The sequence below is a fragment of the Bactrocera dorsalis genome, chromosome 5 (genome assembly GCF_023373825.1).
Source record: "Bactrocera dorsalis isolate Fly_Bdor chromosome 5, ASM2337382v1, whole genome shotgun sequence".
Classification (NCBI taxonomy): domain Eukaryota; kingdom Metazoa; phylum Arthropoda; class Insecta; order Diptera; family Tephritidae; genus Bactrocera; species Bactrocera dorsalis.
Window position 1 is genome coordinate 37005271 of NC_064307.1, and position 16146 is coordinate 37021416.

The 16146-nt window shown below is 34.2% G+C and overlaps 2 protein-coding genes across 2 annotated transcripts in view; both read right to left on the minus strand.

The window, feature by feature from the left end:
* Positions 1-9220: 9220 nt before the first annotated feature.
* The window catches only part of LOC125779055 (odorant receptor 63a-like), a 214232-nt gene continuing 207306 nt past the window's right edge, over positions 9221-16146 (minus strand). The window contains exon 10 of the mRNA XM_049459476.1: positions 9221-9386. Coding sequence (XP_049315433.1) covers positions 9330-9386 — 57 coding nt within the window. The 3' untranslated portion in view covers positions 9221-9329. The remainder of the gene's footprint in view (positions 9387-16146) is intronic.
* On the minus strand, positions 11044-14442 carry LOC115065926 (odorant receptor 63a-like). The gene is made up of 8 exons (XM_049459485.1): positions 14348-14442; positions 12974-13113; positions 12703-12894; positions 12532-12633; positions 12289-12454; positions 11452-11557; positions 11258-11360; positions 11044-11199 (listed from the first exon to the last, which is right to left on the minus strand). Exons 3-7 carry the CDS (start codon positions 12890-12892, stop codon positions 11298-11300), a joined length of 627 nt encoding a protein of 208 aa, XP_049315442.1. The 5' UTR covers positions 12893-12894; positions 12974-13113; positions 14348-14442; the 3' UTR covers positions 11044-11199; positions 11258-11297.

Genomic DNA, 16146 nt, shown 5'->3' on the forward strand with positions numbered 1-16146 from the left:
ATTTTGGCACCTAAGTCATGTTAGTTATATGGAGTTCGTGATAACATTTTACCTAATTTTATTCTTTCTAAGCACAAACAAGCACCGTTATATAAACACACGCTCTTTCAATTCTATTAAGGTAACTGCCATATTGGACGATTACCGCATATTGTCATCCGAATGATGTGCCAAAAGTCATATCAAAGTTAACATTGGTGTTTAGTATACATTTGTCTTTTTGAAGTCCATAGAGTTCATTCGGCGATTTTTACGATAAGTGAAATTATTCAACAAAGAAGTTCCATTAAATTTTGTGTTCGAAATCAAATTTCTATCGCCAAAGCATTGATAATGTTAGAAAAAGCCTCCGTTGATAATTGTTTGTCGCGAGCAAGTGTTTTTTAAGTGGTACAATTTATTTAAAGAGGGTCTAGAATGCCTTGACGACGATCCACGTCCAAGATGGTCATCAACATCAACTGCTGGTCAACACGTCATTAAAATAAAGTAACTTGTGCTTGAGAATCGACGATTAATTGTCAGAGATCTTTCTTTCATCTTTGGAATAACGAAAAGATCAGCGAAAACCTCTTTGAAGGATCAATTAGCCTAAGAAAAGAGGAAGGACGATTGGTTCCAAAATCACGCAGTATTTTCAAAAAATAGCTTCGCGTTAAAGTTATGTATCGCCCCGCTTTGATCCACTTTCAACATAATGGTACATTACTATCAGACTATAGTTTTTAAGAATACACTCTATATAAATATTATCTTTTTAATTGTGTTACTTCTAAGGACATTAACTGTTTATTTCAGGGCAAATTTTATTAATTAATTAATAACTAAATTTTTCTTTTTCACTTTCCCTGGACCTAATTTAAAGTTTTTTTTTCATATTAGCAGAAATTTCTCAATTTTATAATATAATATTTTCCACGCGAAATTATAAATTCACATAAAATAAATTATTTTTAAGTATATACACTCAGCGACGATTCCACGGGGAGAGTTGTGGGCGTCAAACCCACTACCCTTAAAAATCGGATATTTAAATTGAAGCTCAGAAAGAATTTACCAAGTAACATTAATAATAAAAATATGTTGGAAGGAAAACTCTCCCCCTTCTGAATGCGCCACTGATTAATGACATGAAAATTGTAGGAGATATTTACGCAATATTAAGAAGTGGTTGCTTTACGATGCAACAGAAACAATGGAAAATCTCAGCTGCTAAGCAAATTAAATTGCATTAAATTTCCTTCCCAATGTGTAGATTTCACAGTAAATTCATTGGCTCTAAATGGGGAAATACTCGTTTGTGCGCATTATCACACAGAAGCTGATTTAAATATGCATTTGCGCCCAAAGTGGCGAACATTCACACTCAAATAACACCAATCCGGGTAATGGATTTACGTCGAAGTCGTCGGCCGACTGCACAGAAGAAACGGGAACTGAAACTGAAGAGATTTTACTTTAATAAATTGAGAAAGGAAATGAAGGAGAAAGAAAAACTTATTGGCGTCGGATGAGTGGTCAGCGATGAAAATTAAGGGAATTTTTTGATGATCAAAAGAAGAAGATTTACAATTTCTTGGTAGGCACAATTCGCGTTTTTATTTAATGGCATGAAATATAGTCCTATCTTTTATATACCTTGCGAAACCTTCGTAATATGTTTATGTAGAAGATCGCTAAAAGTGAGTTGAGATGAGCATAATGATTATCTTGAGAAAGAGCATGTAAACTCTTTTGCTAGTTCAAGAATTTTTAAAGAATACTGGTTTAGTACTTCTTTGAGATGTGATACGTGTTGTCAAAAGCTCTATTCTCTTTTGGTCCACGGTTTATTCTGATCCATCTCTCACAAATATATCCACAAACGTGTATGCCATGTATTAAATTGATTGTAAAATTTCAAATGAACTCCGAATAGCAAAGAAGAAACTTACATATGCTTCACTTCTGACCACCTGAAAATCTAAAACTCGATTTCGACACGTTAAAGTCGTAAAATGAGTAGGCATTTTACGAACTTCTTAACTTTAATGTTCTAATAATTAATTATAAATATTATAATCGATATGCAAGTATGTAGACTAGTATCTATACTATATACATTTCTACCCTTCAAGCGTCCAGATTTTTATTTTTTTTATTAATATCCATTAATTTTTATATCAAAATAAAGTTAAATTTCTGCCGAATATCGCTATTGTGATTTTTTATTAATTAAATAAATATTTTCCTAAAAATAAAATAAAACGAAATTCATTATCGAATATCTCTAGATTTTGTATGATTCATGGCCGTCAAAAGAAAATAAGTATAATTATTAAATTTTTACAATATTTTTATTGAAAATTATTGTTTAACGATATTCTTGGAAGGTCACAATATTATAAAAAAAAAACATTATTTTCTATCATAAAATACAGTATTGAAAATGTTCTATCTAGTTAAATCTTTTTCCAAGCGGACGCTGATCTCTTAACAGGACAAAAAATTTTTAGTTCAGTCCAGCCTTAAGAGCAAGGTTTTTCAGAGTCATGTTCTGCCATCTGGAACAGTGGAAAGATTTGTTAAGTTCTTGGACATGGAAGGTCATACTGCTGAAGAACTCGCCCAAAGTTTACTAGATTTCTTCAGTGAGAGTGGCATTAATATCAAAGATTGCCGTGAGCAAAGCTACTTATTATAATGCCAGCAATATGAGCGGGAAATACATCGGCTTACAAGCCCGAATTAAGAAAATAAATATGTATGCGGAATGCATTCCCTGTCTCGCACATTCATTAAATTTGGTTGCTAAGTGCGCTGTCGCTGTACAGAAGCATTACTTTTCTTCGATTTCATTAAAAACTTCCACTTAAAGATTCTACTTCAAAAATTCCGATTTCGAAAAGGTTATCGGACACTAGGTGGTCAGCCCGAGTGACGCTACGAAGGCAATTTTATGTGGTTTTATCACATTAAGCAAGTATTGGAAGACATTTTCAATAACGTGGATCAAAGAGCGGAGTGCCGTAAGAAAGATTACGGACTACTTTCAACGATGAATAAGTTTGAAACGGGAGTAATGACAATTACGTGGAACGAAGTCCTAGAACGCTTGCAAACGACTACTGCTTCGCTGCAGTCATCTGATCTAGACCTTAATACGGGATGTGCCCTTTATGAATCATTGTATGGCTTCGTCCAAGCAATGCGATCCACTTTTTCAGATATTGAGGCAAGAGTCAAAGATCTGACCTACTGTGAAGAATACTAGTAACGGAAATGACGACGAATCAAGCGAAATACAAAGTACGATCATTTCAGCGGTTCTACTACACTCGAAGGCTTTGTTGAAAATCAAACACCTGAACAACGTTTCGAATTTTAGGTGTTTATTGTCATTATTGATAACGTACTGTCTGCTTTAACTAAACATATGAAAGCATATCATAAAATTACTAGTTTTTTTGAAGTATTTCGACAACTAAAATCTCTTACAACAGAAGAGATTTTGGAAAAATCCTCTAGTATGGTCAGTGCTTACGAAGATATTTGGAGAACAGCCTAGGCGGCGAATTAGTGCAGTTCGCAGAGCTGCTGAAAACAGATGTGGCTACTGTTATTGACAGCAAGAAACAGGAGCATCTGGAACAGCAACATTATAAAACTCTTATTAAATAATTCTTTAGAATCATGTGACCTAAACTTAGAAATTGCCTTGCGAATTTACTTATGTCTCATGATCAGTAACTGCAGTGGCGAACGTTCTTTTTCAACATTAGAACGTATTAAAAATGAATTAAAGAACACGATGGGCAAAGAAGGTCTTAATCATCTCACTTTGTTAAATATAGAGCATGATTTGCTTAAAGTAATCGATAAAGAAAGTATTATCTCTAAATTTGCCTATAAAAAATCCAGAAAAGTTTATTTGTAATAATTTTGTTTTATTTAGTACCCTAAACTTAAGAACCTATAGGAAACCAAGGGCCCCTTGGCAGAATTTGCTACAGGCTCCGCGCTAGTTTAATCCGGCACTGCAGGTTCACACCATGTTTTGAATCAGGATCACGGCGACAGTCCCAAGTCTCATCCATAGTGATGAATCGATGCACAAAAACCACTTTATCCTTTTTAAAAAGCTCCAAATGTTGCTGAGAAAGTCGCATTCGAATGTGTTCTTGTTCCATTGTTAGTGAATGAGGCACACATTGTGTACACAGCTTTCTAAAACCCAAATAAAAACTTAAAATATGGTTCACACTGCCTAATGAGATGTGTAGAGCCTTTAGTCAATCTCTCTCAGTCAATCGACAATCTTCCAAATCATATTCTGTATATTGGCTACGATTTCTGGTGTTGATAGGGTTTTTGGACGTCCTTTACGTGAATTTTCTTCAATTCAGCAACCCATCTCTCTACTGTTATAATTGGAGGTAATCAATAAATATACACTTTTAACATTCCTTCGTGAATTTTTTTTGGTGCTACACCTTTCAAAAATAAGAACGTTATCACTGAAGGATATTCGATTTTTTACATTGTAAAAAAAAATACTGTGACACGGCGACACTAAATGGCTTGTAAACAAACAATGATTGAAATGAATCTTCACATATGTTCGTATGAAGAGTGTACCAACAAAGCGAGAAACATTTTAGGCTAGTAGCAACGCCCTCTTTTATCGAACGATAAAACCTTGAACAACCTGGTATCCATTGAATTGCTGAATTAGGCTTAAATTGGTTACCTCGCGGGGATACAATGGGCCTAACGATGGCCTAAGTGCGGCCGCATTTGGTCCGGAACCTATCCGCCTCCCTTTTCAACCAACTACCCAACCCACGATATATGTATATCAAATGCTAAGTTTAACGGTCTCATTTGCACACACTCTTTTACAACTGAGCTCTTTCTTACTTACTATGAATTTCCGAAATTTAATTAGCTAATCGGGTTTGCTCGAACCAATTACTTGAATGGGAAGAAATGATGACGAGGTGTACCGTATTCATATTTAAAATGATCATTATGTGAGAAGTAAGCAAAATATGACATGAAAAGCGAACGTGATTTAAACATAAGTGAGTATTATTTAGCACACACACAGGAATTATTCTCCTGGTTGCCATGGTATAGGAAGCTCATGCCAGTTGGTAACAGATATGAATAAAATAATGCCAATTAAATTTAATTAAATTTTGCGTTCGCAATTAAATCAACAAAGTTTAATTTTCTGTTATTCATACAAATATGCTAATTTATTTAGAACTGTTTTGTGTTGAGTCTTTTCACTTGATTTAATAAGCGTGGCGAAACCACACACGTTTTTTTTATTTGCTACAAGGGGGTTGTTGGTTAACATACATACAAATTTCATGTATTATGACTTATATATGTATATCTCTGTATGTATATATAGCATTATTCTGATTTAAACGCGAATCACACAGACTTCATAACATTTGTGGCAAAATTACCCACAAGTTCACCGAAGCATCTAATTTGCATTGAAATTATGATAAATTTGTAAATTTCATACGCTGAGCTAAATCGGACCGGTGTGTGTTCATATGTTTATGCTCAGCAATATCGCTGACGAAATACATATATATGTATTTATCTATGCTTCACACTTATATTGATTAGCGTGTGTTGCCCCGGAAGATGTTGGAATCTGATAAGATTGTTGTATGCCGTGTTAACACAATAATAATCTTCAAATTAGCATATAGGGATCACATATATACATCTACTTGTACTAAGTTAGTGCGGATGTGTGCATACTAGCATGTGGGGTAAATATAAGGTGAACAAGTAATCGCCTATAGAAACGCATCCAACAGTTTTTGAACTTGCGCAATGGCAACGAACCCTGCGAGAATGTTTAGGGTGAATATAAACATATTCCTATGCATTCTACCCATATATGTATTTATTTCAAAGTGAGGCAAAAATCGTAAGAAAGTCTCAATAAAACATCGTTAAATATATTTTTTTAGTACTCTGGACCTCCTGAGCCTTAGCACTGCCCCACAATGGGCAAGAAAAAAGTTACGACATCTGTAAATAGCAAAATGGGAGGCATTTATTCTAGAAGATTAGCGCAATGAAAAGGTCGGTATTTTTCGTTATGAGGTGGATATTTTTGGAACATGTAGGTTATCTTTTATATTTCGGGATTTGGCAATTTGAAAACTCACAATTTTATCGTAAAATTTTATATTTCTGATGGTATATGAACACTATTTGTATTTTTTACAGTAAGTTAAAATATTCATCTCGACAAAAAAATGTAATTAAATCACCAACATTTTCGATTGAAAAATTTTTACAACACATGGATTTACTCGTCAAGAGTGGTAGTACAAAAAATAAAAAGTGGACCTGTTGCAGAAAGTTCAAAAAAATGCTTTAGTATTGTAAAATATTCGAGTACATCAAACCAATTAATAAAGCATTTGTCTGTTCTCTTACTGTTCACTACTAAATATTGCCGGCAATTAAGCAGCGCTGTAATTTCTTAGACATGGACATGTCTGACACAAACACTGCTGTTGATGTAAATATCCCATATGTACAGGTTCATACGTAATTGTGCACATGTTATACCACAGTATAATTCCATTAAGGAAACGGACACACAAACATATATGTATAAGGCTCTATCGTCAGAGCTTATTTTGCTTGTGCAGGGAAAACGTGTATATAGTCCACCAGTAGAGTAAATTTTATTTTAATTAACAGCATAACGCCTTTGTATATGTGGTACTTCAAAAGAGTTTATTACTGAACACCGCCAGTACCAATCCGTAAGCTATCAGCTCTTCATGTATTCTAAAAAAATATTATATGTTCTTTACTTTATGCATTTGAAAGTGGTAGTGCTATTTCATTTAGTGCATAATTGGGTTTATTGTGCATAAGACTGGCCACTACAGCCACTCAAGCAGCCGGTGCCTGTTACCTACACCCCACAACGCTTTCACTTACAGTAATACAAACACAAGTCAGCAAAGGCTAAGCTCGGTCGCAAATGAACATTTCACACTCTAGCGATTTGTAACGGACAAAGCCGGAAAAATACTTTCAGGTATTGACTAAACTTTATATTAAGGAATGTTGCGAAAGAATTCATTATTCGATAAAATTGGAAAAGAAATACCATCATATTTGGTATCATAAGACTTCATAGAATAAAACATATACTCACTTTGTATCACTACTACATTTACATACTAATTTATATTAAAATCAACATAGTATACAAATGACGTGAATATTTCACATACTTAACTCTCTCAACCAAACCACCTCAGAGTAAGTCTTTCTAGTGTCTCTTGATGCACTTGAAAACAATTGAAATCAGACGATGACTCCGCCTTCTTCCTTGCTGAAAATAACAGAAAGTGCTATAACGTCTCAACAGTGGTCTAAATCTCAGATTCCTAAGACAACTATTTTCATCTGGTTAATGTTTTCACTATAAACACAATATTGTATTAAGTTTGTCCTCTTCGGTTGAACTGATGTGACATATGAATATATCATTTGATTTAACTGCCTTGATTTTATATATCTAAATAACTTATACACGAAGCAGTAATATATTTTGTAGTGGAACTAACTAAGAAAATATAGGTTGCCTCTTATATTATGGATTTCAATCTGACAGTTTACAACTTTACTAACTTTCTTCGAGAGTTGAAATTTTAAAAACTCTTAACTCCAATATTTTTTATATTGAATAAAATATTTGACCCAAGGATTGCAAAAAAAATTGTTGTGTATGAAAAAACTTTTTGAATACAACTTTTAAATGTAGCGACCCCTATATTCATATATCTTGCTGGACTAGCAGACACACACAACATGTTGCTAAGGTATAAAAGTTGCCAGTGAGGCAGCACGGATACAATACCCGTACTCAAGTTTAATGGAGGAAAATATAAATGAGAATGTTGAAAATCAAGTCATTACTTTTTATAGAAATGTAGTAAAAAGTGAAAAGCATTTTCTGTAGAAATCAGCATTCACCTTCATTTCATAATGCGGTCATGCATCGGTATACCAACGGTATACAACACACTACAATTAAATCTGGAAATTCCTTACTAACTTGTAATATAACTACGGTATGTTATATTGCGTTTCTATCTCTATTTAACTGAGTTAATCTGTTTGCATTACACCAGTTGCTTGCCTTCACTGTTTTCCACTGTTTTGCTTTTGCTGAAGTTAGCTTTTTGAGAGTAACATATGTTTGCTCAGAGATTTCTGCCAAAGTCTCTGGCTTTAAAGTAAGCGAAGCACAATCAAATTCATGTACGAAGGTAAATTTTACAAATTGGACAATCGATAGTTAAGGGATGTTTAGATAATTTGCAATTTCTGCTACCTCATTCAAATGTTTTAATAATCAAGGTTGAATTTAAAGGAAAGTCCTTCGGTTAGTCACAGCTTGCTAACAAGTAGAACAAAATTCTATTGACAACGAAAATTATGTGCGAGAATAAATTTAATTTTTCATTATAAAATAAGTTTATCAAAATCATTAAAAACGTAAACAAAATATGAAAACTCTTACTTTACTCTTTTTTCTAGGGAAAAAAATAATTTTTTTCCGGCGAAACCCTAGTACTTATTTACAAGTTCAAAACCAGGACGCAATAACAATAATTTGTATTTCTTTTCTCCCCGTTGAAGAGACATTTCTTGTTTTTAAGTACAACGCCACCAAGATAAGTAAGGAACTTCCGGATCGACCGAAATGTTTATACCCCTATATAATAGTACGTCCATGCAAGCGGTAACTTAAGTGTACATTAATATGTCTGGCATCAACTTAGTACTTGTCTTCCTTGGTGCCCAATTAAAGAGGTCGAATATCGTCCATAACGAGACATGTGATCAACAATTTCTCATCCGTCTTTGGAGGTTTTGTACTTCGCAGGCTTGTGCTTTAGATAAAACTGAATCAACGTTGTTAGCCTTTTCCAATATTTGAACAATTTCGCACACGAAATTTTGTTAGAAATACAAAATTTGAGAAAAATCTAATCCAAAATTCAATATTTTTATCCATTGTAAGAATCGCAACGCCCTACTGAGGTGTTTCGGCTTAAGCAGCTGCTGTAAACAAACTGGTTGATAAATCGCGCTCTTAATTTGTATAGGACAGTCCTATCAACTCAGAAAAAGAATTTTTTTTAAATATCATACACTCGGGGAATTTAATAACAATTTCCGGATGCTTTTTTGTCAGAATGTGCAAGACTTTTATTATTACTTAAGCAAACACAGTGGTTAAAAATATAAAGCATAAAACTTGTATTTTGTATAAAACCGTTTTAAGTTTCATCAATATCTCGAAGTAGTACAAAATATGATCCACTCGCTTTGAATATCTGAAATACAAAACAAAATTATTGACATTTAAGTAGTTTTAAGGAAGCGACATATAATTTTTTCACTGCATGTTTTTTTGTTGGCTTTTCTTGCTAATAACCAATCTATTTTTCCAACTTCTTTTAATTTTTTGTAGGCTACGATCAGAGTGAGCTGGTGAGGATCTTGACATACTAGAGGAAAAACAAAGTGTTTTATTATGTAAAAATTTTCAGAAATGCAGAAAATCGCCACAGATTTCTTCTAACACCTATAGTTTTTTTGATATGATGTTTTTTGTTTAAAAAAAGCGATAGATATGTTATTGTTATATTATTTTATTAACCAAAGAGTACCTTAAAATGTTACTGTCGATATTTTCTGCAATATTTTGTTTTTGGAGTTTCTCTTAAGAATGTACATCAGTAATCGGCAAGCAAACTGGTACTCCAGTTGGCTTGGTACCGTTTCTCTATAGTAGAAATGTCTTTGTTGAACCGTTCCCCATATTCGTCACTTACGTCCCCTAAATTTTTGGGTAAAAATCTAGATGGGAGTCCAAAAGTGAAATTTAAGGGACATTTGCAAAACATTTTTTTATAAACAGTAAGTAGTTCAGTCACAAGATCTTTCTAATTGTCAGCTTTCACATTTCCAAGAAAACTTTTTAAAGGCACTTCAGGTTCGTATTTCAGTTTCATTGAGCATTTCCTCAAACGTTTCACCTTTCATTATTTCTCTTATTTGCGGACCCACAAATATTTGCTCCTTAATTTTTGCTTCATGGACTCTTGGAAATTTTTTTTTCAGACACAAAACCCCTTTTCCATTTCTGTCCATTGCCTTAACAAAATTCTTCATTAAACCCGATTTAATTTGCATAGATGGTAGTAATACCTTTTTGGGATCAACTAGAGGTTTACTGGTAACGTTTTTTGTCCCAGAGTGAGTGGCTGACGTACTGCTCGGAGTGGTCATGTGAATTTGCTAAACAGCCAGAAGTCACACGGGGTCAAGTTAGGCGAATACGGTGGTTGCGGCACGATATTAGTTGAAAATGTGCCGAAATGATCACGAATCCAATGCAGTAATGCGATGGCGCATTATCGCACTTCTTTTTTTAATAAATTCAGACATAGTAAAAATCGAACAATTCACTTTTAGAGCCTTACGACGCGTATCTCAAATACTAATGAATGTTTGGACGTGAAATTTAGCATAGGTATCACTAACAGTACTGCCAACTTACAGAAAAAAATCGATTCGAAAATACGCGAAGTATAAATTAAATCAAATTAATTCATCTTTCAATCTGATCACAGTAGTCTGGTAAAATCTAAAGCCGCAGGTTACAGATTATGTGTGATAGAAAAATTCTGTTTCCAGATTTGACTTCAGTGTATCAAACTGCATCAGAAACACCCAAGAATTTTCATGTCACAAATTACGAGTCTACCAGTGATACTTCGGATAAGTCTTTTTTCTGCGGCTAATGATAGTGATACATAAAAATGTCGAATGAGATGTTATTGGACTTGCTAAACTGTCAACTTGAGTCTAATATTAATTTTAATTTTTAAATATGTAATTTTTGGTATACGCGTTACAGTTTTCCATGAAATGACTTATGTATATTTTGAATAGTGGAAGTGCAAGGTACATTTTGCATCTACTTACACCCATCAATGTAGCCAAGGACATTACTGTGAACCAGGATATTTGGAAACAGAATTTTTTATTTGAGCGCATAATGATCATTCTCAATGTCTTCTTAAAAGCATCTGTTTCGTGGTACCACTCACAGTTATAACAAGCTAACGGAACCTTTTCCAGCTGAAAACATAGAAACATCCTTTATGTATGGTATATACTGTGGATATTAGACGATTACCTCGTTGGCCAGGAACTGTCCGTTGACGTAGTGCATGCAATCACCTGTTGTAGCAGCACATAAATACATTAAACATGCGAATAAAAGTAATTTTATTTGATTCCTATAATTAGGTGTTAAATATGTAAATTAATTGTAGATGATATATGGTATATGTAGTACATTAAGAAATTGTCAACTTCAATATCACTTACCAAGCCGAAGTTCATCTCGAAAAGTACAAAGCCGTAAATTGCCAGACTATGAAGAAACTGGGAGAGACAAATGTGTCTAAAAAGCTCATTGACCTCGCTTATGAACCTAAAAATCCATATAATTTTTCCATAAAATTCTATTACAGGGAAATAATAAGCGCTTATGCTATAGCAAATAATAAAAAGTGTGAAAAAAATTTGACAAAAATATCTAATTTTTCCACCCTAAACTGCTCTTTAAGTTGGGGTGTTCGGAGCCGTGAAAGATATCTCGTCTCAGCCGACTGAAGGCAGGCATTCATTTTTTTTCTTCTTCTTTCGCTATATGATTGGTTATGTATGATGTTTACCCAGTTTTTCTTCTGAAAGTCTACCCATTCTTCTTCTTGCTTCTTGCCTGTCATATAAAGGAAGATTGGCTAAAAGAGACGACAGTACACACCATTATGGGTTCTATACTGACTATCAATGACTGCACCTTCGGAGCGACTTTTAAATGTTACGCTTAAGTCAAGAAAACATCAGGACGGCCTCGAGTTCTCTGTATATTTAAGATTGAGGAAATTCACTTAATCTACTCTTCGTATAGGCTTCGCTCTATGTAGTACGGTATACTTCCTTTCCAGCCAAAATAAACCGTCTTCTGAATAATCCTATTCTATTTGTTGAGGACAGTTCCTGCTACTTTTTGGCGTATTACGATTTTTCAACATGTTATCGATATAATCACTGCCTCATATACTTAGGCCAACTATTTGTTGCTCCCTTAAATAACCGTTAAGTGAACGAAACTAATAGCTCTTGCGCCCTAAACAAAGATGTGTCTCTAATTCTTACTCAAGAGTGCGTTGATGTTGTACTATGCAGTAGCGCAAATATTCCACACGTTGCGGTTTTGGAACCAGAGTTGAGGTGGATCTCTTCAACAGTAGACATAACACCTGGACCAGTCCACAGGAATGCTTACAAAGCACCAAAAAGCAACCCTGGAAGCTAATAGCACCTGTAAAATATGTTATCCAAAATAAAGAGTTTCTTTGGATCTGCCCCCACACACATATATGCTAGGGTATGACTTACTCATGCCGGCGACCAGAAGCGAGCAAGCACCGAAAAACATGTCCATTGCGTAATACGGTGAGGCCATTCCTTTGTGCAGAAACATCGGATAGCCAGTGAAAGCTGTTTAAAGTAAGAAATATATTTTATTTAATCGAATTCTTTAGTCATAAGAAGATAATATTCACATACGCAGAATATACACATAATTTGGTGTGCCTTGCCAGTGATTATATAAGTTTTTGAAGAATGCATAGAAGAAATAGTTAGACATAATGCAGACGCAGGTTCCCAAAGTGAACAGAAGCTGTCCTCTCGCCTGTTTCCAATTGATTTCCATAATTGCGTTAATCTCCTTCTTCAGAGTGGTTTTGATTGGCATATCTAGCAAACAATTATACCCTTGTGTAGGACTCTTCGAAACACTTCATGTGACGCTAATCCATTACTATTAGATTTATACCTGTTTGAAAGATTTCGATCCCCTGCAGCAGTTCATGTCTTTCAGCCTTGCGAATCAGTTTATGAAATCTATGCTGAGTGAAACAGCATGTAAGCCATTTTAATTAGGCCGGTTGTCGTTTGCAGCGCTGTGGTAGAAGTCTTCAAAGTTAAGTAATTTATCAGTTTTATTCAAAATGGAATGTCGCCAACAATACTTTTACGTGACCCATTCTTAGAATGCTACAAAACTATAAAATTTACTTTCGAGCTTCAAATGCCAATTAGAAAAGACCTCTAAGACCAGAAAACCCGTAACTTATACAGATACCACTTCCTGTTAGCAAAATTAGTTTCGGATCTGTTTGAGAAGTCGATCTTAACTGTGATCTCACTTGAATAGCTTCTAACGTCGGCCCATTGTGTTACTTAAAACTACTATAAAACATATAATAAGACCTTACAAATCGACGAAGTGTTCTGAGCCTATCACACATTTATTGAAACAGCTACATAGTACACCTGCCCATATGTTTGGTCCGTCTTGCAAAAGCGTGTCAAATGTGGAGGAAGGTACGTGGATGTTTACACATTACACTTCTCTCTGACAACTTTCTCGAAGTGCGTCCGATCAGATTTTTAGTCTTACCGAATGAATGTCAATTGGACAATATCCAATAAGAATTTCTACTATAGTGGTACTTTTGTGATTCAGACGATCTCCTGTGTTCTGCTCTCAAACCGATCTTGCAGTTGCACAGCAGTGGGTCTACCGTCTGATAAACGCACGCGAGGTACCTTGGTAAAGTGCAAGTACGCAAGACACTAATGGAGATCCAACTCGTTTATATTCCACTATGAGGGTGCCCCACTGGTTAGCTTGTCGGCTTTACAATATCCGGTGATTTCAAATCCTTCCTAAGGTCTACTCCTTTCCAACTACATATTCTTCGTCGGTATATGAGTAGAGAAAAAACCACCACAAGTAATCTCTATGATGCAGTGACCCAAGTTTTTGAGCACGCAGTTAAAGGAGGAAAGAGTTTCGGCGTTGTAAGCTAGTAACACTTTATTTGGGAGATCAGCATTTCAAGAAAGCGATTTTGTACACTTTTAGTACCAGTACTTTAAACTTTAAAACTTTTATTATGCATAAGTTCTCTATTGAAATTTGATTTAAAATTTCCCTTCATAGTGGCATTTGCTAACTCTTCGTCTACTACCTGGAACGGTTCTATAGTAAAAGATATTAATTAACTAATTTTTAAAAATTCGCACGAATTAAAAACTGGCCAAATTATTGAATAAAAAAACGGAAAAGTTTCATTATAAATAGGGTAATTATTATACGTATATAAATATGTATATTATTATTAATTATATTATTTTTACTTACTTCAGCTATCAAAGGAATATCGCCTTGTGCTTGCTTTATCATTAACCAGTGTGGATATAGAGCAATACAACTTGCAATTATGAAAAGGATATTGACGCTGGCAAAAAGAATACATAGGTTACATAAATCTTGAAAATAGCGTATCTAAACTGGAAACCAAAGGAAAATAAAAAGTTCTAGGGAAAACAGTCCAAAGGTCAATTCGTTTTTCCAGAATACGTATTTCTAATAGAACGAGGGTGAACATTGCCAATATGTTTCAAGAATATTTAAATTGTTAGAACTCCTAAGATTCTATGAATTTTTCTTGATTGAAGAATTATTAGATTCATTTCTTTTAGAAGTGAAATAAGAAAAGCAAAATGTAGAACAATTACAGGCAATTATTATTGTGACGCAACAAAACTAATGAATATTTGCCTGCAACGGGCGTTTTTCTGATGTGAAGATTCCAATGAGGCAGTACTTTTTTCGAAGTCGGTCTTTTTGGAAGCTGTTACTTGATTTATATTTGGTTAGTCATTTTATAAAACAGACTAAGCCTGAACAATGTTTACAAATTCTGCAAATTTTGTGACTATAATAATGGTGGGGAACAAAAGTTTTTTTCAGTGACAAAACTCATTTATATTTGAATAAGTTCGTTAAAAACAAAATTGTCGCATTTGGAGCGATTGTAATCCACAATACATTGTAACATTCTTGAAATATTACTGTAAAGTCTACTCTATAGGTAAAAGACATTATGTCGGTCCCTTGGACTATTTTTGAAGGGTTTTTTGAAGTTGCTTGTCTGTGACAGGTTGTTAGAATATCCGCAAGCAGTATATTAACTGCTTAAGTAAGAAATTAAATAAAAACAAAATATTTCACGTATCGAAGTAAACCGTCAGAAACTGGCGTCACTGCTGACAATTATAACTTAGAAGTTTCAAAACTATTTATGGTAACTTGGTAGTGCCATAAGTACCGAAAACGTGAAAAGAACAGTTAGCTGAGAAGCAATAAACTTTAAAAGGCATTTTATGGTGACCCTAATTTAATTCTCCAACTTCTCTTCGTTTTTCTAAATATTACACACTTGCGTCTAGTGCGCTAAAATTTTACTCAGACACTCTTTTTAAGGATGACAGCGACAATCAGAAATCTCTTATTAACATTGAAATTTACGAATTTTTAAATTAAGCTATTTTACTCGCCGGATAAACTCACATTCGCCACCATCTTTTGCACTTCGTTTGAGCATTTAGGTTAATACCGATTATATATGATATTCTCTTCAATTCTCTTATTCGCCAATGATTGCGAGTTCTTAACTCCTTCATTTCACTTATGCTGTACATAGCTTGTAAATTGTTTTTACTTAAACTTAGTATAAGATGCACTTAGGTTCAACACTTTATCTTAACTGTTGAAAGAAATTGTGTGTTCCGCCTTTATATATACATATTGGCAGTGGATTACTGTTTAATAAGTCTGACAAGCTTTTCTAAGCCAGTGCACAACAATCTGAAATGATTTTCCCTTAAATTTTGCGCCTAATTACGTGATAGAAATTGCCAATATTTCATTAAAAACTCGTAAAGTTCGGTGACATATGGTGGCATTGACTAATGTCCTTCTATTTCGCTATGAATATATTTGTCGAATAACAGAGAGACATCAAAAAATAATAAGGTCTACCTCAGCACAGTTAGAACGTCTTATTTATATTTTTAAGCATAAGCTTTTGCTAAGTTTATGTCATAATTGGGTTCCCATAAAAATTTTAAGAATCATCCTTTAACTTATGTCGAGTT

Bases quoted from the DNA above. Each gene is read 5' to 3' on its own strand.
- LOC115065926 (XM_049459485.1), bottom strand. From the start codon at position 12,892: ATGCCAATCAAAACCACTCTGAAGAAGGAGATTAACGCAATTATGGAA. The intron at 12,455-12,531 runs GTAAGTCATACC...CATATTTTACAG, and splicing joins GCTTCTGGTCGCCGGCATGA to GTGCTATTAGCTTCCAGGGT. The intron at 11,558-12,288 runs GTAAGAATTAGA...ATGGATTTTTAG, and splicing joins CAACATCAACGCACTCTTGA to GTTCATAAGCGAGGTCAATG.